The following is a 25,940-nucleotide window of genomic DNA, read 5'->3' as shown; positions in this document are numbered from 1 at the left end:
TCTTAAACCTGCTCAGGATTTTCGTGAACTAACATGTCAATTGGACAGAATTTGGCACCATATCCCTCAAGATGACATCCAACAATTCTATCAATTAATGTCACACACAGTAACTCAACTGCTTGTGTAAGGGACACAGGATGATCAATACATTATTGGCTTACCTATTGTTTGTTGTGAAGCTCTTTCTCTTGAAGAAATCATCCATTTTTTCTGAAACTGTAATCATTTGTTTGTCTGTATATATACATCACATCTACTGATTTCCATCCCATCCCATTCATGGATAAATTCCTTCATGGTGTGTAGTCCCTCCCCCTCCCCCAGAGTGTATACATGTAATTGGCTCACAACTACAGTCGTTCAATTTTTAATTTCATTGGCTGTCAGAACCGCACCAGAACTCCGCTGTACTTATTTTTAACACATTCTTTCTTTTTATGGTTTGGATGTAGCAACTGATTTGGACTTGACAATGTGAGCATGAATCGTTCCGGAAAACGTCTTTGATCTACAATTGTAACAGCCTGATCTTGAAGGGCAAGGTGCACACCCTGCTTGACCTATCTGTCTCTGATCATACTGGCAAGTTAGATGTCTTGCATCGGCAATAAAATGTGCTGCTGCCGCAACACAAAACTACCACATTCCCTACTGTTGTGCAAGAGTAACATTCTTGAGCAATCCTAGAAGGTCCTGCCACAAAAACTGAAGACAGCCACGTTCATCAAGTTTTCTCAGAAGAATGTGTAGCACAATAAGATGATCACCCAGAACCCCTAACTACTTTCTGAATGAGAAATGTTGCTCATGTATTGACTAATAAACAGCATACGGGTTCATGTCAAATTTGAGCCAAATTAGATGGAAGCTCAACTGAAAAGTTTGCATTTCAATACGAGCTGCATTCAAGTTCTAAGGCCTCCGATTTTTTTTCTAATTAACTACTCACCCAAAATCGATGAAACTGGCGTTACTTCTCGACGTAATTGCCCTGCAGACGTACACATTTTTTACAACGCTGACGCCATGATTCCATGGCAGCAGCGAAGGCTTCTTTAGGAGTCTGTTTTGACCACTGGAAAATTGCTGAGGCAATAGCAGCACAGCTGGTGAATGTGCGGCCATGGAGAGTGTCTTTCATTGTTGGAAAAACCCAAAAGTCACTAGGAGCCAGGTCAGGTGAGTAGGGGGCATGAGGAATCACTTCAAAGTTGTTATCACGAAGAAACTGTTGCGTAACGTTAGCTCGATGTGCGGGTGCGTTGTCTTGGTGAAACATCACACGCGCAGCCCTTCCCGGACATTTCTGTTGCAGTGCAGAAGGAATTTGTTCTTCAAAACATTTTCGTAGGATGCACCTGTTACCGTAGTGCCCTTTGGAACGCAATGGGTAAGGATTACGCCCTCGCTGTCCCAGAACATGGACACCATCATTTTTTCAGCACTGGCGGTTACCCGAAATTTTTTTGGTGGCGGTGAATCTGTGTGCTTCCATTAAGCTGACTGGTGCTTTGTTTCTGGATTGAAAAATGGCATCCGCGTCTCATCCATTGTCACAACTGACGAAAAGAAAGTCCCATTCGTGCTGTCGTTGCGCGTCAACATTGCTTGGCAACATGCCACACGGGCAGCCATGTGGTCGTCCGTCAGCATTCGTGGGACCCACCTGGATGACGCTTTTCGCATTTTCAGGTCGTCATGCAGGATTGTGTGCACAGAACCCACAGAAATGCCAACTCTGGAGGCGATCTGTTCAACAGTCATTCGGTGAGCCCCCAAAACAATTCTCTCCACTTTCTCGATCATGTTGTCAGACCGGCTTGTGCGAGCCCGAGGTGGTTTTGGTTTGTTGTAACACGATGTTCTGCCTTCGTTAAACTGTTGCACCCACGAACGCACTTTCGACACATCCATAACTCCATCACCACATGTCTCCTTCAACTGTCGAAAAATTTCAATTGGTTTCACACCACGCAAATTCAGAAAACTAATGATTGCCCGCTGTTCAAGTAAGGAAAACGTCGCCATTTTAAGTATTTAAAACAGTTCTCATTCTCGCCACTGGCGGTAAAATTCCATCTGCCGTACGGTGCTGCCATCTCTGGGACGTATTGACAATGAACGCGGCCTCATTTTAAAACAATGCACATGTTTCTATCTCTTTCCAGTCCGGAGAAAAAAAATCGGAGGCCTTAGAACTTGAATGCACCTCGTACATTTCTACTGATTAGGACAATACTTAATACTGAACTCAGTGGTGACTTGCAACCACAAATTTGCAATTAACTTGCAAACGACTCGTATACTGAGCTAAGTCTACTAACATGGTTTTGCTTCTATTATATTGTACATTCACCAATGTCAATTTTCTTTATTAACTATAGCACACACTGTGCATAAGTGTTTAATGATGACAGAAAAGATAGTCAGCTGTGGCCTGCTGAAGGCATCCACCTGATATTTGCCTGAAATGATTTAGGAAAACTTAAATCAGGATAGCTGGACACAACATGAGCTTCTATCCTCCTGAACCTGAGGCCAGTGCCTTAATAAATACACTCCTCATCTGTTATACGTAACAACATTGCTCTCATGTTTATACACAGTTGGATCAGGTTATCTTCCAGAATGAAAATGTCACTCTGCAGCAGAGCACGTGCAGATTACAGTTTTGTGGCAGACCGAGACTAACTTGGGACACTTGCCTTTTGCGAGCAAATGCTACTGACTGGACTACACAAGCATTACTCATGACCCATCCTCACAGCTTTACTTCCATCAGTAAATAATAAAAGTACACTGTTCACTGCCTTTAACATTTATCACTACACACATGCAGTCAACTTCAACAACATGTCCTTGCTTTCATGCATCTCCTTTTCCCTTCCTGAAAAACTGGGTCCAAATTCCCTCATGGCAAGTGAGGTACTGAGCTCCGAGAAATAGTCAGACATTAGCATTATGTGCTCCCAATCTCAGGTGTAAGATTTTTCTGTAAAAGGCATTACATTGTGAGTGTATGTCAATAAATCAATATAGGTGTTTCAGTTGTGCCCCTATTAATTACTACTTTGAATTTTATAACTACTCTCTCTTAGTCACGTGAACGCTATAATGATTCCTTCAGTAAGGCCATGGCCAGCTCTTTACCTAATACTTCCAGAGACGTGCGAGGAATACACTTCTAGCGACACCACTATCATTAAGATTACAATCCTTAAATCCTTGAAACTTCCTGGCAGATTAAAACTGTGTGCCGGACCGAGACTCGAACTCGGGACCTTTGCCTTTCGCGGGCAAGTGCTCTACCAACTGAGCTACCCAAGCACGACTCACGTCCCATCCTCACAGCTTTACTTCTGCCAGTATCTCATATCAGCACACACTCCACTGCAGAGTGAAAATCTCATTCTGGAAACATCCCCCAGGCTGTGGCTAAGCCATGTCTCCGCAATATCCTTTCTTTCAGGAGTGCTAGTTCTGCAAGATTCGCAGGAGAGCTTCTGTAAAGTTTGGAAGGTAGGAAACGAGATACTGGCAGAAATAAAGCTGTGAGGACAGGGCGTCAGTCGTGCTTGGGTAGCTCAGTTGGTAGAGCACTTGCCCGCGAAAGGCAAAGGTCCCGAGTTCGAGTCTTGGTCCGGCACACAGTTTTAATGTGCCAGGAAGTTTCATATCAGCGCACACTCCGCTGCAGAGTGAAAATCTCATTCTTAATTTCCTTCCTTATCAGCAATGTGACCATTTCCACTGTATGTAATGTATGTACAGTTCCTGACATCTTTTGATTTCAGCTTAGACAAATGTAGTGGCTACATGGAAAAGTAATTAATACCAGTGCCTTACAATTCTGTGTGTATCTTTAGTCTCCTGAACAAATCTTTTCTAGCAAAGGACTTGTCCCATTACTTTTTGAATCATGCTCATATTAAGAGAGGTTCACAGATCATCACCATACATTTCTTTTCAACGGCACACAAAAACTATCGGCTCTTATCTTGTCAATATGAAGTACTGATTGTAATAACTTGCAAGCATCCTTACCATTGTGGTTACTTCTGGAATGTATTTTGGTGTTAGCAAGTAGGTAGTTTTGTTAGAGCATGTGCAATTTTTTATAAAAACATAAAAAACAATTACACATGTACAAAATTGTTAGAAAATGAGTGTACATGAAAGAAAATACTTTTATGGACAAAGCTGCAGTTAAGCCAATGACAACTTATTTGATTAGGTATTCAACTCCAGAACAACAAATAAACCAGATAAGAAATGTTTCAGCTTTTGTCCACTGTTGACAATATCACTCACCCCAGAGTAGGATTCATATGTTTTTTACATTACATCTACATACATACTCTGCAAGGCACCGTATGTTGTGTAGCGGATCAGCGGATCACATTTCCACTACTAGTTGTTTCATTTCCTGTTCCACTTGCAGATAAATTGAGCGAAAAAACAATTGTCTATATGCCTCTGTATGAGTCCTAATTTCTTGTATCTTAACTTTGTGGTCCTTAAACAAAATGTATGTTGGCGGCAATAGGATCATTCTGCAGTCATGTTCAGATGAGTGGTTCTCTAAATTTTCTCATTAGTGTTCCACAAAAAGAAAGTCCTCTTCCCTCCAGGGATTCCTGTTTGAGTTTCCAAAGCACTTCTGTAACACTTGTATGTTGTTCACACCTACTGGTAACAAAACTAGCAGCCTGCCTCTGAAATTCTACGATGTCTTCTTTTAATCCCATCTGGTGTGGACCCCAAAAACCTCGGGCAGAACTTTAGAGTAGGTCACACTAGTGTCTTATATGCAGCATCCTTCACAGATGAACCTCAGTGTTCCATTACTTATGGTACATTATAAAACATGTTGGGAAATCTAACCAATTTTAGCAGTTTAATATTGTTTTGTGTACATACACCAACATAAAAGTATGTGCAAAGAATCCCAAAAGACGTTTAGGTAACATACATTGCAACCAACATAAAACTGTTCCCAGGAGGATCTAGTGTTTAATGTACGTACCTCTGCAGATTTAGGCACCAGTTTCCCGTCAGGTTTCTTAGGCACCACACTGTTGTTGGCTGGAAGCTTCTGGAAACAGGAATAACAACATTTCTAAGCACATTCTCTGGTCACAAGCAAAGTTTTATATCTGTCACCTAACACTACATAAACTCACCTGCAAGTTGTTCCATAGAGCACGGAACTCGGCACCTGCTGTATTCTCCTGGAGAACGGCTGCTTGTGGTGGGTTTTTGCTTGCAGCACTCTACAGAGTAAAGGAAACCAAGTGAGAGAAATGCAAAAAATAATTTTGTACGAAGCTTGAAAGAACACAAAAAGGATAACGTACAATTTTGTTACAAGATTTTCCTGTTGCTAGTTGCAATTTGCATTTGATCAAAGGACAAAACAGTTGGGAAATGGGTCTAATTCTCAAGTGCATCTTCCCATACTGCAATATTTATATCTACATCTATATTTTGCAAACCACTGTGAAGTGTATGGCAGAGGGTACTTCTCCCAGTATAACATATTAGGGTTTCCTCGTGTTCCACTCACATATGGAGTGTGAGAAGAGTGACTGTTTAAATGCCTCTGTGTGCGCTGTAATTAGTTTAATCTCATTTTTTTTTGGTCATTACAGGAATAATACATAGGGAACTATAGTATATCCCCACATTCCTCACTTAATACTGCTTTTCTTGGAACCCTGTAAGTAAGCCTTTATGGAATAACTGCCATTTATCCTGAAGCAACTGCCAGGCCATGTTTTTCACAATTACTGACGCTTTCTGTGGATCAAATAAACCTGTCACCATTTGTGCTGCCCTTCTTCGTACATGCAGTTCATCCAAAAAGTTACAAGCTTATTTTATTCCTGGCATACAAGTGATGTCAGTGCAGTAATTACAGGGGCAGCTTGAACTAACAACTGGAAACAACACGTATGCATTTCACCAGTTAGTGGTGCGCAGGCAGCATTAAGTAGCAGATGTGTGAACATAGCCTGTCAACTTTATCGTGTCATAAATTGCAATGGAGCACCGAACTGAACATCTCTAAATCAAGTATCCAACGCATTCTCATGAGTGTTTTAAAAGAATAGAAAAGTGTCTGGAAAGTTTGTACCACACACCTGGACTTCCAAACAAAAACAATGACACATGGACACCTGCAGCTACTTAGTTGAAACGCATAATGTGAACAAATCTTCTCTGGGAAAAATTGCCACGAGTGACGAGACTTTCAGTTACCAATACGAACCTACCACAAAGTGGGAACGTGCAGAAACTCACGACAGGGCGACGGTTCGACGACATATCTGACACTTGAGGGAATGTGATGAGCAAATTGAACAGCACGCTAAAGAAGAACTTTTATGACAGTGTCATATGGCTGTATGAATGTTCTGTGTGTTACACACAAGTGGCGAGAGGCTATGTAGAACATCTGAAGGATTAAAACCACCACCTTAACATTTCTCTTTGACTGATTTGGTACATTCTATATTGCATGTTAAATCTATCTGGTATGATGCCGACACAACTGAGCAATATTCTAGGATGGGCAAGTAATTTGTAAACAGTCTCTGATGTAAACTGCATTTTCGCTAGTCTCGTATGTAGCTGCATTTTTTTGTGTACCGTGCAAATGAACTGAAGTCTGACACCTGCTTTACTTATGATTAATCCTACAGGATTGTTCCACTTCATATTCCCACAAATTGTTAAACCTAGGTATTTTTATGAATTTACAGAATCCAACTGTGAGTTACTGCCATTGTAGTCACTGGACACTGTGTTTCTCGATCTCATTACTCCGCCATCAAAAGACACACCTGAGAAAGTGGGAGTAACATCCAAAAACACTTTCTAGGGGTGCGTGGGTGGTGGGGAGTAATTGTAAGCAGTGTTCATTAACAAGTGCTTTGCACAAGACTTTTCATTATAAGAAGTGCCAGTTACAAAAGTGTGTAGCAATCGACTTGAAAATGACAAGTGTTGCCAATACTACACAAGTACAAACTGAAGAGCACTGTGAGACACAATAGTTCTGTCTTCATACAGGGCAGTATGTAAGCACCTTGAAACTTAGCAACATACAATACCTCCACTTGTGGTAATACCACTCCTAACATGAATATTATTTTCTGTTTCTGTTCTCCTTTTCACACACAATTCCTAAACAGAGTACATATGAAACATCCAAATTCTTTTTTAAGCCAAAATTTTCAAAATTTACTATTCAGTATATAATTTGCAGGTCACTGATAATAACAGTAAACATGGAATGAATAGTTGCATTTCATTCAATAAAATATTTGAAATTTATGATTCATAAAATCCACAAGCACTCAAATTATTACCGACACACCTTATTTGTAAGCCCTCTCATTTTATCCATTCTAACAAACATCACATCTTTTAAGAAAATTATGTCAATGCCACTATTCAACATTACTATTAATGTAAGAATTCTATGATGTTCGAACCTCAAAATTTAAAACCTTCAAAAATCTAATATCACAGTACTGTAGTCCAGATTTTTCTAATTTCAAAAATATACAATTTTAATGTATAATTTTACTAGACTACCACATTATTTAATGAAATATTTTGGTTTGAAAATATGAATCAGCAGAAAATTCTTGCCAGGTTTGGCTAAATCCTGAGGATAAAGGGGCATGTCCAAAATTTCTGCTACCTGTGCTATTTTGAAGAGATTTAACTAAAGAAAAACTTCACTGCCTAATGTGTATACGTAAACTCTTCTCCTCCTGTCTTTTGTGTTGCTATTTAAATTGTAAAAAGTTCATATTCAAAGAATTTGTATAACATTATTACAAGCATCTTTAAGTAGGTTCTGTGAATAGTGCTAGATTGAGTCTACACTAAGCCAGGACAGAGCAAAGTCAAATGTATGTAATTGCTGCTAGGCTTCAGTGGCACAAAGTTCCATATCTATCAGCACTATGTACAGTCAACTGTTTAACACCCATCGGCTCCGAACTATCACAGCACCCAGTCACAATTACTGAACATGGTCAATGTATTACATATTCCCAACATACTGTCAGCTGGAACCATGACAGACACAATCAGAAAGAAATTTTGCTTTAGTCCATAGCCAGACTTTTATTACATCTAACAACTACTGCCTTTTATACTACTTGCCATCAACAGGCCATCACAAAATCACAGTACATAGTGATAAGGTCACTTTACTTACAGCTGTACAGTGCTATCAGACTTAGCTCTTAAGTTAAGAGTAGAACATTCTCATCATGACTCAGTTGTATATATTGGTGCTGTGGTCTTAGGGGGGGTTTTCTCCTAATGCTAAGGCCCGTCAGTATAATGCCTCACAACTTTACACAGCATACAAGGAGTGGTTATCACAGCCATAATGGCAGGTAAATTGCAACATGGTGTGGGGGAAGCACAATGTTGTGCTGCAGAGAACTCCATTGTACACGTGGACACTGCTGAGATGAACAGGAAACTGGAAATACAGCCAAAGATCAGTTACGGAATAATATGAAGCCACACTGTACCATTATTCGTATTTGTATTCCCTATGGATGCTGATATCTTTCCAACATAAATAATTTTGATTTTCAGTAAATAATGCTATTATTATGTACCAGGTGGTTTTCATTAAATTGCAGCTACTTGAAGTCCAGAGTAGGCTGTAATTATCGTATGGCAAAGAAACTGGGTAGATATTCTAATGCATTAATGCAGAACCGATTTACTCTGTTAAAAAAACACCTTCCAATTTTGGTCACCATTACATACCATCTGGCCCTATAAATGGAAGAAAGAGGCACTGAAATGGTTGCATATGTAATGGATTAGAAATGGCATCTACATCTACATATATACTCTGCTAGCCAACAAGTGGTGTGTGGCGGAGTGCACAATCCCCCCCCCCCCTCTCCCCCCAGGTTCCACTCACGGATCGCACAAGGGAAAAACGACTGACTGAACATCTCCGTATGAGTTCTAATTTCTCTTATCTTTGAATGGTGATCATTGTGCGATTTGAAAGTTGGTGGTAATAATATATGCTCTACATCCTCCCATTTAGCGCGTTGTCTATCTCCAAGTGTATCCCACTTCAAACTTTCTATGAGATTTGTAACGCTCTCGTAATGGCTAAATGTACCAGCCACGAATCTTGTCGCTCTTCTTTGGACCTTTTCAATCTCTTGAATGAGACCCAACTGGTAAGGGTCTCATACAGATGAACAATACTCTAAGACTGGACGAACTAATGTATTGTAAGCAATTTCCTTTGTTGAAGGACTGCATCGCTTCAGGATTCTACCAATAAACTGCAATCCAGAGTTCGCCTTGCCCATTACTTGTGTAATCTGATCATTCCATTTGAGATCATTCCAAATAGTGGGCAGAAAAGGTAAAACAAGTGAGAAAGGCACAGTGTTCACTTTATTATTAATAGCTACTTACATAATTTGTTCAATACGAACATTGAAGACATTGGCAAAACAAGATGATGTACAGTGCCAGATTCGCAAATGGTGGCCAAACTGGAACTAACCTTTTGCCAGTATAAACCAGTTCTGCATTAACGCATTAGAATATCTACTAAGTTTCACTGCCGTATGATAATTACAGCCCACACTGGGTCTCTATGGGTAGCAGCACTTTAACTATAAGCACCTGGTACAACATGTACTTGATTAGAAGATACAAATGGTACACGGTCAGGTCATGTTTTATAGCGGCATGCATCATATACAAATGTTAGATGAAACATAGCAATTTAAACGAGTTATTCTGCCTTTAACATTTTATTATAGTGGGGATAGCTTCACCCTTTGTGTTTCACCATACGTCCGCTTACATTTTGACTCCCTCCTCTTTTTTGTGGTGGTGGTGGTGGTGGTGGTGGTGGTGGTGTTGTGTGTGTGTGTGTGTGTGTGTGTGTGTGTGTGTGTGTGTGTGTGTGTGTGTGGGAGGGGGGGGGGGAATCTTACATCACATCTATATTCATAAAGGTAGGAAGATTATCTACCTTGAAACAATGGAAATCAATAAACTTATGTCCATTTGCCCAGCTTGGAACTGAATGATCGGACACAGTTCCCTTACTAGCTAGTAATCCCATTCAGACCACATTATCAATTACCCTAGGTACATACTCCATTTATTTTCTTTATTTCCATTACTGTAGTTTCACTTGACCTGTTAAAATTTTGCTTTGAATAATTACAGTTGTGTCATTTAAATTTTTAATCTTGCTTGTTACATCGCACCTGTTTGTAATTCTGGACCTTTTATAGTGCATTTAAAATAAGTTGCAACTTTTGACAGTTTGGTAAATAGAGAGCGAAAGGAAGTGTAGTTGCCAGCACGTGTTAAGTGCGCTCTATCTGATAAAAAATTAAGAATTTTGCACATGTTATAGCTTCATTCATCAACTTCATGATGAACCATCCATCATTTTGTTAATGGTCATAGTTATTTTAATTTTCCAAATTAGGTAAACTACTGCATGAAATTCTTAAAGTTTGCTATGAAAAATAGGGGTCGCTATGAATTTGCGTTTTGCGCGTGTTATGTCATATGCTGCTGCACATGAAATGTAGATAACATATTAAATTATTTTTAAACATGGAATGATATCACTGTCTGCCTCCAATCTCAAGAAAAAGAAGACCAGCAAAAATGCCAGAATGAAATACTCATAAATTCCTCACACTTTATAAAGGACTTGAGATATCAAAACAAGATTTTGGCAAATGATAACATGCAAAGAGGGGAGTATTTTGCCATTTGATTAATACACAAAACTTCCATGCCTACCAAGATATTCCAGCAACTATAGCTCCCCCCCCCCCCCCCCCCTCCAATGAAGTAACGCTATTTGTAAGAGCTGCCGACAGCTTGTGAAACAATAATTGCTGTGGATTCTAAGAGAATATAAGTGAAGAAATTGCATGTTTATTGTTACACTGGGGAATGAGCTTCTTCATAAAATATGGACTGGTCTTGTTCTCAGTTGCTAGTTTAATAATACACTGTTTCAGTATTCTATTGCAATTTCAACTGCATTAGTAGGTTAGTGAGATGAGTATTCATAAATCTGCCATGTTTTGGTACAAGAAGCAGTTTTTAACATGGAAACAAGAGAAGTTATGTATTACTCAAAACTTCTCAGTCATTCATGAATCCACTTCTCCTGAACTACTGTCTCGATATGGCTGACAACTCGAAAACAGTCCTATGGCGTCATTTGCAATGGCTTCTTTTGTCAGTATTTCAGTCTCACTGAGCATAATCTTCTTCTTGTTTTTTGCCACATTACTTTTACCTGAGACCATATACTCTCAATTGGATATGAATGAGATATGGAGGAAGCCCGATTTAACTATGCTCTTTAGCATTAGCTACATTGTCAACTGGTAGCACGGAGTTCTTAACTTGTACAGCACAAGTTCCGTTAACTCCATCTTACACATGCTAGGTTCAACTTTATTCCATGGAACACTTTTTTGCACCTAGATCAAAATATCGCTTTTCTCCAGCGCACTGTTGGAGCTTTATCCATCACAACATAGTTTTATGGTGCATTGTTCACTACTTTTGTCAAATTCAGAGGAATATTTTGCAACAAAATATTATTTATCAGCTGGTAAGCATGTTCTTGGATGACAACTTTTATTTTGAATCTCATGCTGAGACATGGTGCACTGCACTCATTCACAAATCCTGATGATCACAGAACACTTCAACAGTAAAAAATACCACTTCACAATGACAGCTGGCGAGTGTCATGCATCTAATGCGTGACAACACATGGTACCGTTTATCTATGTCGTGTTAACAGGGATGCTTTACCAAATGAGCTGCTGGTGGCTTGCCTTTGGTGTTACCTCGGCAGTGGCACCATATCGCCTTCAGTGTGCCACATGTCAAGATTTGCACCCAATTTTAAATGCACTGTATGTGCAAGATTGTCTTGTTCAGTCAACTCCTAGGAACACGTCACCTAATTTTACTATATATTTTTCAGCTTATTTTTCCTCTTTGAACAATTGTTTTCATTTGTCACATAGTTAATTATTTAATGTGCCACATATTTTATCTAACCTCAATATACTGAGTTACATTTTTAGTGAAATAATCCACAAAGTTCATAGTCCTTAATCATATATTAACAACTGTCATCTCTGGAAATCAACTGAGTTGCACTACTTTAAAATCTTTGATCTCATAAAAATTTCACAGTTGCTCATATTTATCTTTGTACCTGATGAGTGGATAAAATCCAAAAACTGGTTTATAAAATAATAAATATTATATAACATCACACCAGTGTCACCTGTTTTTTCATTCATACTGTAATACTGACTTTTAGTTTAGAGACAGCGAGTTTGAAGAGAGCACGTCTATATTTTCAGACTGTACTGTTTAACAAATGTTACTTATCAAAGAGGAAAATATTTTGTAACTGTTTCTCAAAAGCATATTTTAACTATTATTACTGTGAGGTTTTGATCATACGATTGTCTGATGATGGTACACGGTACCAAAACCAGCAGTCACACAATAAGAGTGTGACTATAGACTAAAGCACGTACCTGTTTCTCGCCAATGTATTATTGCCACTTCCTATATCTTGTTGAACTCTAAGTCGACACGATTTACTGTTTTGTTATGATATAACTATGAAGTATGCTATACAAAAGCTGAATATGATCAAATTGCGACTTGTAATAATTATGCATAAAAGTGAAAAGCTACTTTGGTGGGGTTGTGTAAAGACATTTAAAAATTACTCAAATCCCCTAGCAACTGACAACTGAACTTCAGAAGAAGAGGAAGCCTTATAAGGCACCCATTCGGACAGGTAAGTAAATTTACAACCCAATATTGTGGGAAATGATTGCAGGCCAGTGAGATTTAGCAAAAACACGGAGAATAACATCAGCACTTGCATTACACAAAACATGTCACTGTTTAACTGCAACACACAATAAACAGTGAAGTTGAACATTTTTCATTCCTAGGATTACATAAGGTGACTAAAGTCAAGGGATACCTCCTAATACCATGTATGACCTCCTTTTGCCTGGCGAAGTGCAGGAACTCAACACAGCATGGACTCAATAAGTCGTTAGAAGTCCCCAGCAGAAATATTGAGCCATACTGCCTCTCTAGACATCCATAATTGTGAAACTGTTGCCAGTGCAGAATTTTGTGCACGAACTGACCTCACAATTATGGCCCATACATGTTTGATGGGATTCATGTTGGGCGATATGCGTGGCCAAAACATTTGCTCAAATTCTCCAGATTATTCTTCAAATGAATAATGAACAACTGTGGCCCGATGATATGTTTGGGAACATGAAATCCATGAATGGCTGCAAATTATTTCCTAGTAACCAAACATACCTCTTTCCAGTCAATGACTGGTTCAGCTGGGCCAGAGGACCCAGCCCATTCCATGTGCACACAGTCCCCCACCATTATGGAGTCACCACCAGCTTGTACAGTGCCTTGTTGACAGCTCGGGTCCATAGTTTTGTGAGGTCTGCGCCACATTCTAAACCTAACATCAACTCTTGCCACATGAAATCGGGCCTCATCTGACCAGACCACAGTTTTCCAGTCATCTAGGGTTCAACAGATATGGTCACCTACCCAGTGTAGGCACTCCAGACGATGACGTGCTATTAGCATTTGTGTTGTCGTCTACTGTCATAGTCCATTATGCCAAATTTTGCCACACTGTCCTAAGGGGAATGTTTGTCATACATCTCACATAGATTTTTGCGGTTATTTCATGAAGAGTTCAGTGATTAAATTTTGTAAAAGAAAGCTTAAGACCAATTGAAATTCTTTTGCATCTTGTAAAAGTGTATTACTGTTCTTCATCTTCAGCTTCCACCCTGCAGAAATGGGCAGCCGAGTTTAAAATGTGGCTGCAAAAGCACCCAAGATGAGCCATCTGTAACCACTGATAGAGTGCATTGCACGATTCTTGGATATGGGTGTATAAAGAAGCGTGGAATTGCAATGCTCTAGATATATCAAAGGAACATGTTGGTCATATCTTGCAGTAGGAATTGAACATGAGATAACTTTGGACAAGGTAGGTGCCTTGTGTTCACTGTGGATCACAAATGTATTCGCATGACACTTCCCAAAAACCGCTCAGTGCATTTTAAGAGAAACAAAAGTAACTTTTTGTATTGATATGTGACAGCAGATGAAACACGGACTCTCCACTACACTCCTGAATCCAAACAGCAGTCTGTGGAGTGTATGGACTCTGGTTCTGCAGCTCCAAAGAAGGCAAGGAGATGCCATCAGCAGGAAAGATCACGGTGTCGTCATTTTGAGATGCGAAAGGAATTTTGTTGATTGGCTATCTTGAAAAATATAAAGCCACCACTGGAGAATACTACTCTCAACTTCTAACAAAACTGGAAACAAGCATTCATGAAAACAGACCCCACTTAAAGAAGAGAAAACAACATCTTCCATGAGGACAATGCACCTGCCCACAATAGTGTCTTGGCAATGGGGAAATCGAGCGATTTGCTCTATGATGTGCTGGAACATCCACCCTATTCCCCATATTTGGCTCCCTCAGATGTCCATCTATTCTCAAAAAAAAAAAAAAAAAAAAAAAAAAAAAAAAAAAAAAAAAAATTCTTCCCCAGTCGGCATTTTGTCCAACAGATATGCCACTGTGACTTTAGGTGGCTACCTTGCAGCCCTTCTGGAGGAACACTACAGAGATAGGGTAATGACAATGGAACACCTAATGTATGAAATGTATTGATACTGGAGGAGATTACGTGGAAAAATAAGACTTCCTTGAAAGCATAAATTATTGTTTCCACTATCAGGCTGAGAACTTTTCAGACTGCCCTCATATACATGGCCTCGCAGAAGAAAATGGAAATTTGATGGAAAGAAGAACAACAGATAACTCTACAACCTAATACACAGGTTCAATGATACAATGTACATTGTGAGAGAGAAACATCATGATGACGATGACATTGGTGACGATGGACACAGATGTAGACGAAGGTGCAGCTTACCACCAGAGGAGGTCCCTGCACAAACGCCACCGCAGGCGGGAACTGGTGCGGAGGCTGCACCTGGGATTGGCTGTGTGCTGGCCGCTGTGGGGATGTGACGCCCCTGCCGGCCGTCCAGCTGACAAACGCCGAGCCCTGCTGCGGATTCGGCTGCTGCCGTAGCGGAGACACTGACACGGGGGCTGCTGCCTTCTTCCAGGGGGGTGTGAATGTGTGTACTGGTGGTGCCACTGGCAGGTTTGGTCCTGGGGATCAAGCGAGGCATTATGCACTATAGCTTGTAATATGCCACAATTGGATAGTTATCTATACAATTTGTACTTAGCTATGTTCAGTCTCTCTCAAGAATGAAAACACACACACACACACACACACACACACACACACGTCCATGTGCATGCTATGTAGTGTCACAAATCCATTTGTGACACTGTTTTTTCTTCAGCTGCCAAGCCAATGTATGTGTTAAGTATTTTATAATTATTTGTTGTGTTTATAAAGTATGAATGTCATTCTTTCTTGTAACTAAAAACATATGGCGTTTTGTTGCTTTTTCTGTTTGTCGCAAGTAACAGAACTAAACACTAAGCCTCCACAAACTGAGCTGTGCCGAGTACCTGGTAGCTAGCTAGCTAGCTAGCTGCATGTGCGCTGATGACCGTCGCTCCTTGGAGAAGCATGCATGCATTATCCCATAATGTTCTGAGCAACGTTAAAGGTTGTTCTACATTTTTCTATTAATGAAATGGACTTATTTTCTTTAATGTACTCTGGTTGAGATATTCAGTAGTTACATCAACATGAGGCATTCCGTAAAACCAAGATAGATGTATATCTTTTACACAGTCTCATAATAACAAAAGCTTCCCATGTGTAACTTATGTTTGCTTTCTGACATAGACTGGCAGTCATGTTAAGATTTCTGGCAACTGAGGAAACAGTCCCGTCTTTGGCCTATGCAATAAGAGTTGCAGCAAATACATTATTTATAATAAATAACATTGACTATTGCAGATAATACTCCTATTAAATTAGTAATAATGTCTCAGAATGTTTTAGGAGAAAAAAAAAAAAGGAAAAGAAAAGGGAAGTAAATGGAGATGGACATGAACCTGCAACCTTTCTTTTTACAGTCTGCAGCTTCGACATGTCAGCACTGTAGTAACACTGTTCACGTTTACGTCGCACTTCACTTAGCGTAGACCGGGACTGTGTCCTAGGCATGCCCGATGTTAACTGACTGGGCTCCGCCCGTGCTGCCAGAGTTGTTGTTGTTGTTGTTGTTGTTGTTATGCCGGCAGAGTTCGCGTCCAAATTCTTGCGTGCCCTCTGGTGGACGGGACTGTACTTGCGGCAACTACCGTCCGTGACGCGCCGTGCCAATGTGCGCCTCCCGCGATCTTTCTGGTGGCTACTGCACTCCTCCTCCTTCGGGGGGTGAAGCCACTGTGATCCACTGCATCGGAAGGTGGAGCGTCGGGCAGGAGCGATGACCCCCACATCCATTGGGAGGCCGGAGTCGAGGGGATCTGCCAACCCTCGAGCCGGAACCTTCGAATACAGCTGGAAGCGACCCACACAAAGAGGCCCCCGTCGTCCCACAACCGGAGCCTGCGACAGAACGGGCGACAAGCTGTCGAACTCCGGATCCTGTTCCACCTCGGGAGGGGCAAGACCCAGTGGCGGGGATGAAGGGGAAGGGACGACCACAGGTGAACCAGCCTCCTGAGAAACCGGGCCTGCTAGGGGGGCCGGCTCTCGCTGGGGCATCTCGAACGATGGCGATGCCGGTGCTGGAGCTACTGGAGGCTGCCAAGGCTGAGAACCATCGCAGTGCGGCAGAGTCACAGCGGGGAGAGGAGGTAACGTCCCTTGTGAAACCAACACAGGTGCCGGCAATGGGGAAGCCGGTGTCCGAGAGGTCGGAGGGTGGGTGCCCGAACGTGGACATAGCTGATTTTGGTGACGACGTACCACCCGGTCCCCCGCCTGCAAGGTATAGAGCCGGCGGCCATTTCGGCGCAGGACCACCGCCGGTATCCAACGTGGATTGCGACCAAACCCACGGGCCCAGACCGACATACCCAGTGGAAAACCAGGTACTCCGTTTTGTGAAGACTGGCAAGGACCAGGCCGGAGGAGATGCAGCAGAGTCCTAGGTTGACGCCCATGGAGGAGCTCTGCGGGGCTGCGTTCTCCCATTGGTGTGGTCCGGTATGCCGTCAAGAAAAACGTCAATGCTTCCTCCGCAGGAAATTCGTGCACATACTTTTTTATCTGCCTCTTAAATGTGCGCACCATGCGCTCGGCTTCCCCATTCGATTGTGGATGGAAGGGGGGAGAGCAAACGTGCCGAATACCAAAGCGCCTACAAAAATCCTGGAAGGTCTGCGAAATAAACTGCGGTCCATTGTCCGAGACCAGGGTGATTGGCAGACCTTCCTCAGAAAAGATTTTTGCTAGTGCCTGGATGGCAACTTCTGAAGTGGTTCAGGAGCAGCGAACCACATATGGGAAGCGGGAATAAGCATCAATGACAATGAGCCACAAGCCATTGAGAAACGGGCCTGCAAAATCGATGTGAACACGTTCCCATGCTTGGGTTGCCGGCGGCCATGAAGAGAACGCTGCCCTGGGAGATGCTTGTTGGCTCGCACACTGGGAACAGGCGGCCATCAAGTGCTCAATTTCTCTGTCAATACCGGGCCAGTACACACGTCTGTGAGCCAAGGTTTTAGTACGGGAAACATCCCAGTGCCCCGCATGTAATAACGTGAGGACCTCCCTTCGTAAACTTGCAGGAACAACCACGCGAGGAGCTGTATCATCGGTAGCCAGAAGGAGAACTCCTTCCAAGACCGAGAGGCGGTCTCGTAGAAGAAAATAATTACGAAGAGGGTCCGAGGCCTGGCCCGGAGGGGGGGATGACCACCCCTGCTGAATGAGGCGAACTACTTGCCGGAGAACCGGGTCAGCTGCCGTTTCCCTGGCGACTCGAGAACTAGTGATCGGGAAGCCATCAACCGCTTGGCGGGACGCCACATCCAAATGAAAACACATAATCTCCTCTCGATCGAACGTAGGATCCAGGCACACCGGAAGACGGGAAAGAGCGTCGGCGTTGGCATGCTGTCCTGTAGGGCGAAAATGAATGTCATAATGGTACTTAGAGAGGAACAAGGCCCAGCACTGTAGTCTGTGGGCCGCCCTATCCGGAATCTGAGAGGCGGGGCCAAATAACGATATTAACGGCTTATGGTCAGTGATTAACTGAAACTTCGTGCCATACAAGAAAGAGTGAAACTTGGTAACAGCGTAGACAATGGCCAAAGCCTCTTTTCCCACCTGGGAGTAACGGGCCTGCGCGGGACTAAGCGTTTTCGACGCAAACGCCAGTGGTTGCTCGGAACCATCTGCGTTGCAATGGGCCAGGACTGCCCCCACCCCATACTGCGAAGCATCTGTAGCCAGGACCAATGGCTTATGGGGATCAAAAGTAGTCAAACAAGGGGCTGACGTGAGGAGGCCCTTCAACGAGGTGAACGCTCGCTCGCATGCAGGCGACCAATCAAAAGGAACACCCTTGTGCAGAAGGCAGTACAGGGGGTGGGCTATAGTGGAAGCCCTGGGAATGAACCGGTGGTAATAGGCTATCTTGCCTAAAAAAGCTTGTAACTCTTTCAGCGAAGCGGGCCGAGGAAGGTTGACGATACCTTGGACCAAACTTCCTAGTGGCTGGATGCCGTGCCAAGAGATGGTGTAACCCACATACTCAATGGACGGTTGGAAGAAGGTTGACTTATGCAGGTTGCAACGCAAGCCCACAGACCTGAATTTGAGAAAGAGGGTGCGAAGGTTGTGCAAGTGTTCCTTTGTACTACGGCCTGTGACAATTATGTCATCCAGGTAATTAATACAGGGATTGTCGACGTGACATGCTCAAGATAACGCTGGAATATTGCTGGGGCACTGGATATTCCAAAGGCCAACCGCTGGTATTGGTAAAGGCCAAACGGGGTGTTGATGACCGCCAGCCGTTTGGAGTCCTCATCAAGTGGTATCTGATGATAAGCCTCCGACAGATCGATTTTTGAAAAATATTGGCCTCCCGCCACGGCGGAGAACAATTCATCAGCACGAGGCAAAGGATAGGTGTCCACCACCAATTGGGAATTAATGGTGGCCTTGAAATCGCCACAAAGACGTAATTTTCCCGAGGGCTTCCTTACAATAACGAGGGGCGAAGCCCACTCACTGGAAGAAATGGGAAGAACGACCCCTAGGGCTGTCAGCCGGTCTAGCTCTTCCTTTACCTGAGGGCGGAGAGCCAAGGGGATCTGCCTCGCACGGAGAAAACGCGGGCGAGCCGACGCCTTCAACGTTAAGTGAGCTTCAAAATCTGAAACGTGCCCCAGGCCCTCCTCAAAAATATCTGGAAAGTCTGAGATCAAAGATTCCAATGATTGATAGGGAACGTCGTCGGAGACCAACTGTATGGTGTCAGCGATAGAAAAACCGAAAGCTTGAAAGGCATCCAGGCCAAAAAGGTTAGCGGAGCTCGCATCACTGACAACAATAAAAGTAATAGGCCGAGTGACTGATTTGTAAGTCACGTCGGTAGTGAATTGACCCAGTAGGGGAATGAACCGTTTACCATAACCGCGTAGACGCCGGGAAACTGAAGCCAACGGGGGCGATCCAAGGTCGGAATAAGTTTGTGCATTTAACAACGAAACTGCCGCGCCCGTATCTACTTGCAGTTGTAACCGGTGCGACCGAACTGACACCTCGATAAAGAGTTTGCATGCCGGTGCGTCGGGAGCCTGGCCCGATGAAACTTCCTGAATGTCAACGTCCGTGTCCTCTGTATCTGCTTCCTTCGATTCTTTTGAGGCTGAGCGGCAAACTTTAGCAATGTGACCTTTTTTATTACATTTGCGACAAATGGCCCAATGCTGGGGGCACTCTGTAATCTCACGTCAGAAGTTCAGGTGCAGCCTATATTCGCACAAATAAGTTAGTCTAGATAAATTTCATGTTGTGAGGTCTGCTGTCTCAAGGCATACATATCGTTTCTAACTGTAATACTTATTGTTGTAAGCCTTTAACATAAGTCTAAAGCTCCTAATGTGTAGATTATGACAGCATTTTTAAATTTGGTCAATGATTATGAAAAACATTGAAAAACAAATCTTTGTTGTCACTGGGTTCTGAGATAGTCTCTTAGCAACACAAATTTTTGAATATTGGTGTTGTTTTCAAACTGTGACCGACTGTTAACAATAAACTTTGACAGGGAGTAAATTTCTTGTGAGGCTGCCTACAAGAAGGATGATCAAGGTTCAACATCCCGTCAACATCGAACTCATTAGAGATGGAGTGCACACTCTGAATGTTTTAAGGATGGGGAAGGAATTTGGCCATGTCCTCGTAAAGGAACCATCACAGCATCTGCCTGGAACAATTTAGGGAAATCATGGAAAACCTAAATCTGGATGGCAGTACACGGATTTGAACTTTCCCGAGTCCAGTATGCTAAACACTACCCCACCTCACTCGGTTTGTCTACGAGACATTTTAGAGAGGGTACAACACATTATCCTCATTACATGCCTCTACACAACAGTAACGTTCTTCTTCAATGACAAGGTACACCTAAATATGATAGCACAGAACTTAACGAATGAAACCAGAAAAGGTTAGGCAATTATTTAACATTTTCATCTCAAAATATGATATTATCCATAACACAAAATCTGCAGACCTTACGTGTTTAAGAGGATTTGTAGTACGTGACTTCCATTTCAGATTTTCATCAATATAAACACACAAGAATTTAGGCTATGCTGCTTCACTTATCGATTTTTCCCTCCTGCATTATTTCTAGTTGTGCAATCAGGCATTGCGCAAACTCCTACTCTTCACAACTGTATCTCCCTTTCCCAACTTCGAATAAAATCCTTAGACAACATCCACTTTTATTTGTTTCCGTTTTCCTGTTGTATTTTGTTTCTTCACCTTTTTCCAAGTGCTGAAGTTTCTCTTTTAGGCCTGAATGCAATACTTCAGTTAAGAGGATCATTTCTGCATTGTGTATAGATGATGGAGGGTCATTTGTTTTTAATGAGAACAAGAATGAACCCAATATTGATCCCTATGGCACACTTGTGGCAATTACTCCCCATTCAGAAGATGCTGTTTCATTGTGTGCACTCCCTGGGTTTCTTTACGTGAAACTCAGCATCCTTTTTGTTAGATAATTAGCTTCTAGCCAGGCCTGTAAGTACCAAGGCATGTCTAGTGGCTACCACATAATCCTCTGCCTTACGGTGTCATGCAGATGTGGTATGGAGGGGCATGTGGTCAGCACACTGCTCTCCTAGCTGTTTTGCAGGCTTTCCATACCATGTAGCCACTACTACTGGTTTGAGTAGCTCCTCAATTGTCATCATAATGCTTAGTGCACCCTGTATCCGTCCTCTAACCACGGAAAAATCCCTGCCAGCACCGGGAATTGATCCTGAGTTCTCTGTCCAGCAGCCATCTATACTGACTACTCAGCTACGGAGGTAGCCCTTATTTGTTAGATACATCAACAAAAATAATCAATTTTTTGAAAATATAATTAGAGACACACAAACTCTCTCACCAAGCAGTGGCAGGAGAACACACTTGAGAGTTAATGAAATATGCAGGCTTTCAGACCCAGTGCTCCTCTTTCTGGCAGAAGTGTTGATGCGGAAGGCAGCGAAATGAAGGAGAAGACTGGCAATGTTTACAAAATGAGTACAAATGAGGAAATGTTACCCAGAACCTCAGGTCAGGGGAGACGAACAGGACAGGATGAGAAGGAATGACTGAATGCATCACCTGGTGCAGTCCCCAACAATCAGTCTTTCCTTCCCATCCCATCTGTAAGTCTCCCCTGACACACAGTTCTCACCCATTTATCCGTAATTATCCCCATTTCTTAAATCTTGTTAATCCTTTTCCTTTATCCTTCTTCATTCCCCTTCAACCCTTTTGCCACAGGAAGGAGCCACTGGCTCCGTAACCTTGCACATTTCGTTAACTTTTGTGTGTTTTCTCCTGCAATACCATATGATGTGCACTACCACACAAAAATGTAGATGTAATTATCAGTAAGGCCTCTGATCCTGGCTCACCTCCGGAGGGCTGCACGACGGCGGTGGGCTTGCTGAGGGGCTGCAGCTGGCGACGACGCTGCTGGCGCTCCCCGTGACTCAGGTTGACGAGGGCCGCCGCCGGCAGTGAGTAGCTGCGCTTCTCCGAACACAGCAGCGACAGCCCACCGGGGAATACCTCGTCGAACATCACGTCGTGCATCACGTCTGCCTCCTTGTCTCCCATCTGCCGTATACCTTCAGACATGTATGACAGAGAGGTTTCATTTATTGTCTGTGTTGTACAACTGAATGTTTGCAAAACACAGTAAATATTCAAACTTCAAACACTTTTTTAAATCCATGAAGACCTTACAACAGAAGTAGATTATGCAAATGCTACAAGAATTGTGCAACAGTTGGGAAAACATTGCACAAGCTATAAAATCCTAATGAGGACTGGAAAAACAGTGGAGAAGGTACAAAATCTGTGCCAGAGCTACAACAACTGCGCAAGAGCTACAACAACTGCGCAAGAGCTACAACTACTGCGCAAGAGCTACAACTACTGCGCAAGAGCTACAACTACTGCGCAAGAGCTACAACTACTGCGCAAGAGCTACAACTACTGCGCAAGAGCTACAACTACTGCGCAAGAGCTACAACTACTGCGCAAGAGCTACAACTACTGCGCAAGAGCTACAACTACTGCGCAAGAGCTACAACTACTGCGCAAGAGCTACAACTACTGCGCAAGAGCTACAACTACTGCGCAAGAGCTACAACTACTGCGCAAGAGCTACAACTACTGTGCAAGAGCTACAACAAGTATTGTAAACAAGGGAAACTCCAGCATTGGTCATATAAATTTGAAACCATCTTTTTTATTATTGCACATCAATTTCGGTCACAGATTGATCATTTTCACTGCAAGACTAAGTCCAGTGGACTCACATAGTCATGCACAAGATATAACTTCAAACACAGGTGTTCGTAGTGAAGAACATGCAAACTAACAGGTAAGATTCAATTCTTAGTTGGCATTCAAATCTAACCTACTAGTTGGCATGTTGTTCACTATGAACACCTATGTTTGAAGTTACGAGTCCACTGGACTTAGTCTTGCTCTGAAGATCATCATTGAAATCGATATGCAATAATAACTAAAAGGTTTCAAACTTATAGCACCTATGTTGGAGTTCTCCTCATTTGCATTATTTTTTGTGTGGTCATATTGCACAAATTTCCTAATGAAATCCAATCTCAAGAGCTACACAATTGTGCAAGAGCTACAACAACTGCACATAAGCTATAACAAACTGTTCAAGTGCTACAAATCATACAAGAAAAAAAGATAAGCAAGAGCTACAGAACATATCACAATTACAAAGACTCATTGTGATCAGTCAAATGAGCAGATGGAAAAAAATGAGTAAACTGTTTATAATTTCAACAGTAATTGTCACAACTGTTAATACATTTATCCCACTGTGAGATAAAGTGGCCAATGCCTTCATGGAAAAATGTTTGTATTTGTCAACAGAACCACAACAGTACCCACATGTACATCTCTTCATCTGTATCAAATGTCTTCCTTCTGGGCTAAAAGAAGAAGAAGAAGAAGAAGAAGAAGAAGGAAATCACAGGTGGAAAGATCAACATTGCCTGGAGGATGTATAAGGGCTTCCCCATGAAACATCTGCAGCATTCTGATGTGTCTAAAACAGGTGACTGCCCCTTGTACTAAAAGAAAATTTGGTAGAAATAGCTATCAACGTAGAAAATTGTGTACCAGGGGGAAGGAAGTCACAGAAGCATCATTTCACACCAGTAAGATATTACCGTCCAGAAGATTAGTGAAATTAAAAACTGACAAAAGGAACAGTGTGAACCTCAGCCCACTGTTCTATTACATGTTTCTAGTCACATAATAACATTGTCATTCAGAATTTTGCAACTGAGTGTTTTACTAGGGCTGTGCTTTTTGAAACTGATAGCCATCCTGATCATTACTCTGTCCAAACCAGCCTCAGTAGTTTCATTCTTTCCTCATGAGCAGCATACCTGCAACTCTCCACTTATTTCTTTACCATGCCATTTACCCTTGTGAGAAATCTCTTTGACAATACCGGCTCCATCAGTGCCACTACTGAAACCAGTTCATTTCGTTAACAAGCCAGCTGTAACTGTTGGTGAAAACAGTAAGTTGTAGTTTGGTGACATCACTAAACTCCCACAGACACAGAAATGTCTACTGCCAGGCAGGCAGCACAGTTTGCAAGTCGCGTGGAGGTGTGTGACAGGCTGCTCTTACTGATCGAGCTATTCGGAGACAATTCGAGACTGACCTTACAGTTACAGCCTGCCGTACCCCATCTCCAGTGATCCAAACCTCTCAGAAACTGTTTCTATAACCCAACTGGACAAATACCCCATGGACAATGGCTCATTACAGCACAAGTGGAAGGTGCATCCTGGAAACAACTCTGTGACCTCAGTGCTCCCGTCAGACCTCCCACCTTTGCATTGTTAAAGCCTACGCAGGAACTAACTACGCAACTCGTTTCAGTGAATCTTGTTACTGACCTGGGCGTCCGTTATGGAAATCTCTCTACCAGAATGAATTGAGCACTCTACTGTGGAGTGCACATTGTTTTGAAACCTCCTGCCAGATTGATACTACTCCGGACTGGAATTGGAACCCCAAAACTCGGCTTTACCCCCAGCTGAGCTATCCGGGCACTACAAACAGCCCAGTCTCTCTGCTTACTTCTGCCAGTACGTATCCTACCTTCCAAACTTCACACAAGTTCTCGGGTATCTCTTGCAGGGCTAGCACTCCTGGAAGAAAAGCTCTGAGAGAAAAACAGCTTAAACATAGTCTATGGGATTCGTTTCCAGAATGAAATTTTAAATCTGCAGCATATTGGCACTGTTCTGAAACTTACTGGTAGTTTGAAACTGAGTGCCAAACTAAGAAAGTTTTCAAAGTAGGAAGTAGGAGAGGTGTACTAGCTGCAGCAAGGCTGAGCGGGCAGGTTTTGTGTCACGCCCAGATTGCCCAGCTGGAATGTTGCCTGCAAAATCAAGGTTACAAGCTCGATTCTTGGATGGCACACAGCTTTGGGAAGTTCCAAAATCTCTCTCATTGCCTCTTCCTTTTTTCCTTATCCCCCACCCAGCCAACCCTTACCCTTTACTCTTGAGGACAACATTTACGTATCCCAACTTTAAATAAAATTCCTTTCCTTTTTTTATACTTTCCAGCTTGGACAATCATTTCTTTTCCTTCAGTTTTGGTCTCTTCTCCACAGCTTGACACAGGGCGAGAAAAGTTGCTCAAAGCCCTCGATTAAAAAAAAAAAAGTGCTATTTCTCAACAACTTTTGTTTTATGTCTACTTCAGTGGAAATAAGTCACATTACGACAGGTGGCAGAAAACAAGTAGTCCTCTAGTATAATTTTCCATTTTTCTTTTTGAAATGTATCTCCAAGTATGCTCCAATTTCTCTAGCTTTACTCCTACAACCATTAATCGAAATGTAGGTGTGAGGGCAGTAATATATTTCTCAACACACTTTCTACTGTAAACTCTCAAAATATTAACTGCAAGCTTCTATGTTAGTATGACATCTTTAGTAACTGTACCCCACTAAAGATTGCTCAAGTGTGCAACTGAATGTTTTTATTCACAGAAACTTTTATTGTAAGGCACTAT

The 25,940-nt window shown here is 42.3% G+C and overlaps 1 protein-coding gene across 1 annotated transcript in view; it reads right to left on the bottom strand.

Moving 5' to 3' along the window:
• LOC126215118 (5'-3' exoribonuclease 1) overlaps nt 1-25,940 on the bottom strand; it is a 185,714-nt gene that overhangs the window by 35,345 nt on the left and 124,429 nt on the right. The window contains exons 24-27 of the mRNA XM_049941772.1: nt 22,265-22,480; nt 15,099-15,343; nt 5,187-5,276; nt 5,030-5,098 (exon numbers count right to left, since the gene is read on the bottom strand). Coding sequence (XP_049797729.1) covers nt 5,030-5,098; nt 5,187-5,276; nt 15,099-15,343; nt 22,265-22,480 — 620 coding nt within the window. The remainder of the gene's footprint in view (nt 1-5,029; nt 5,099-5,186; nt 5,277-15,098; nt 15,344-22,264; nt 22,481-25,940) is intronic.

This window comes from Schistocerca nitens, chromosome 12, assembly GCF_023898315.1.
Source record: "Schistocerca nitens isolate TAMUIC-IGC-003100 chromosome 12, iqSchNite1.1, whole genome shotgun sequence".
Taxonomy (NCBI): domain Eukaryota; kingdom Metazoa; phylum Arthropoda; class Insecta; order Orthoptera; family Acrididae; genus Schistocerca; species Schistocerca nitens.
The sequence above is the reverse complement of the archived record's forward strand: the minus strand, read 5'-3'. Positions and strand labels throughout refer to the sequence as shown.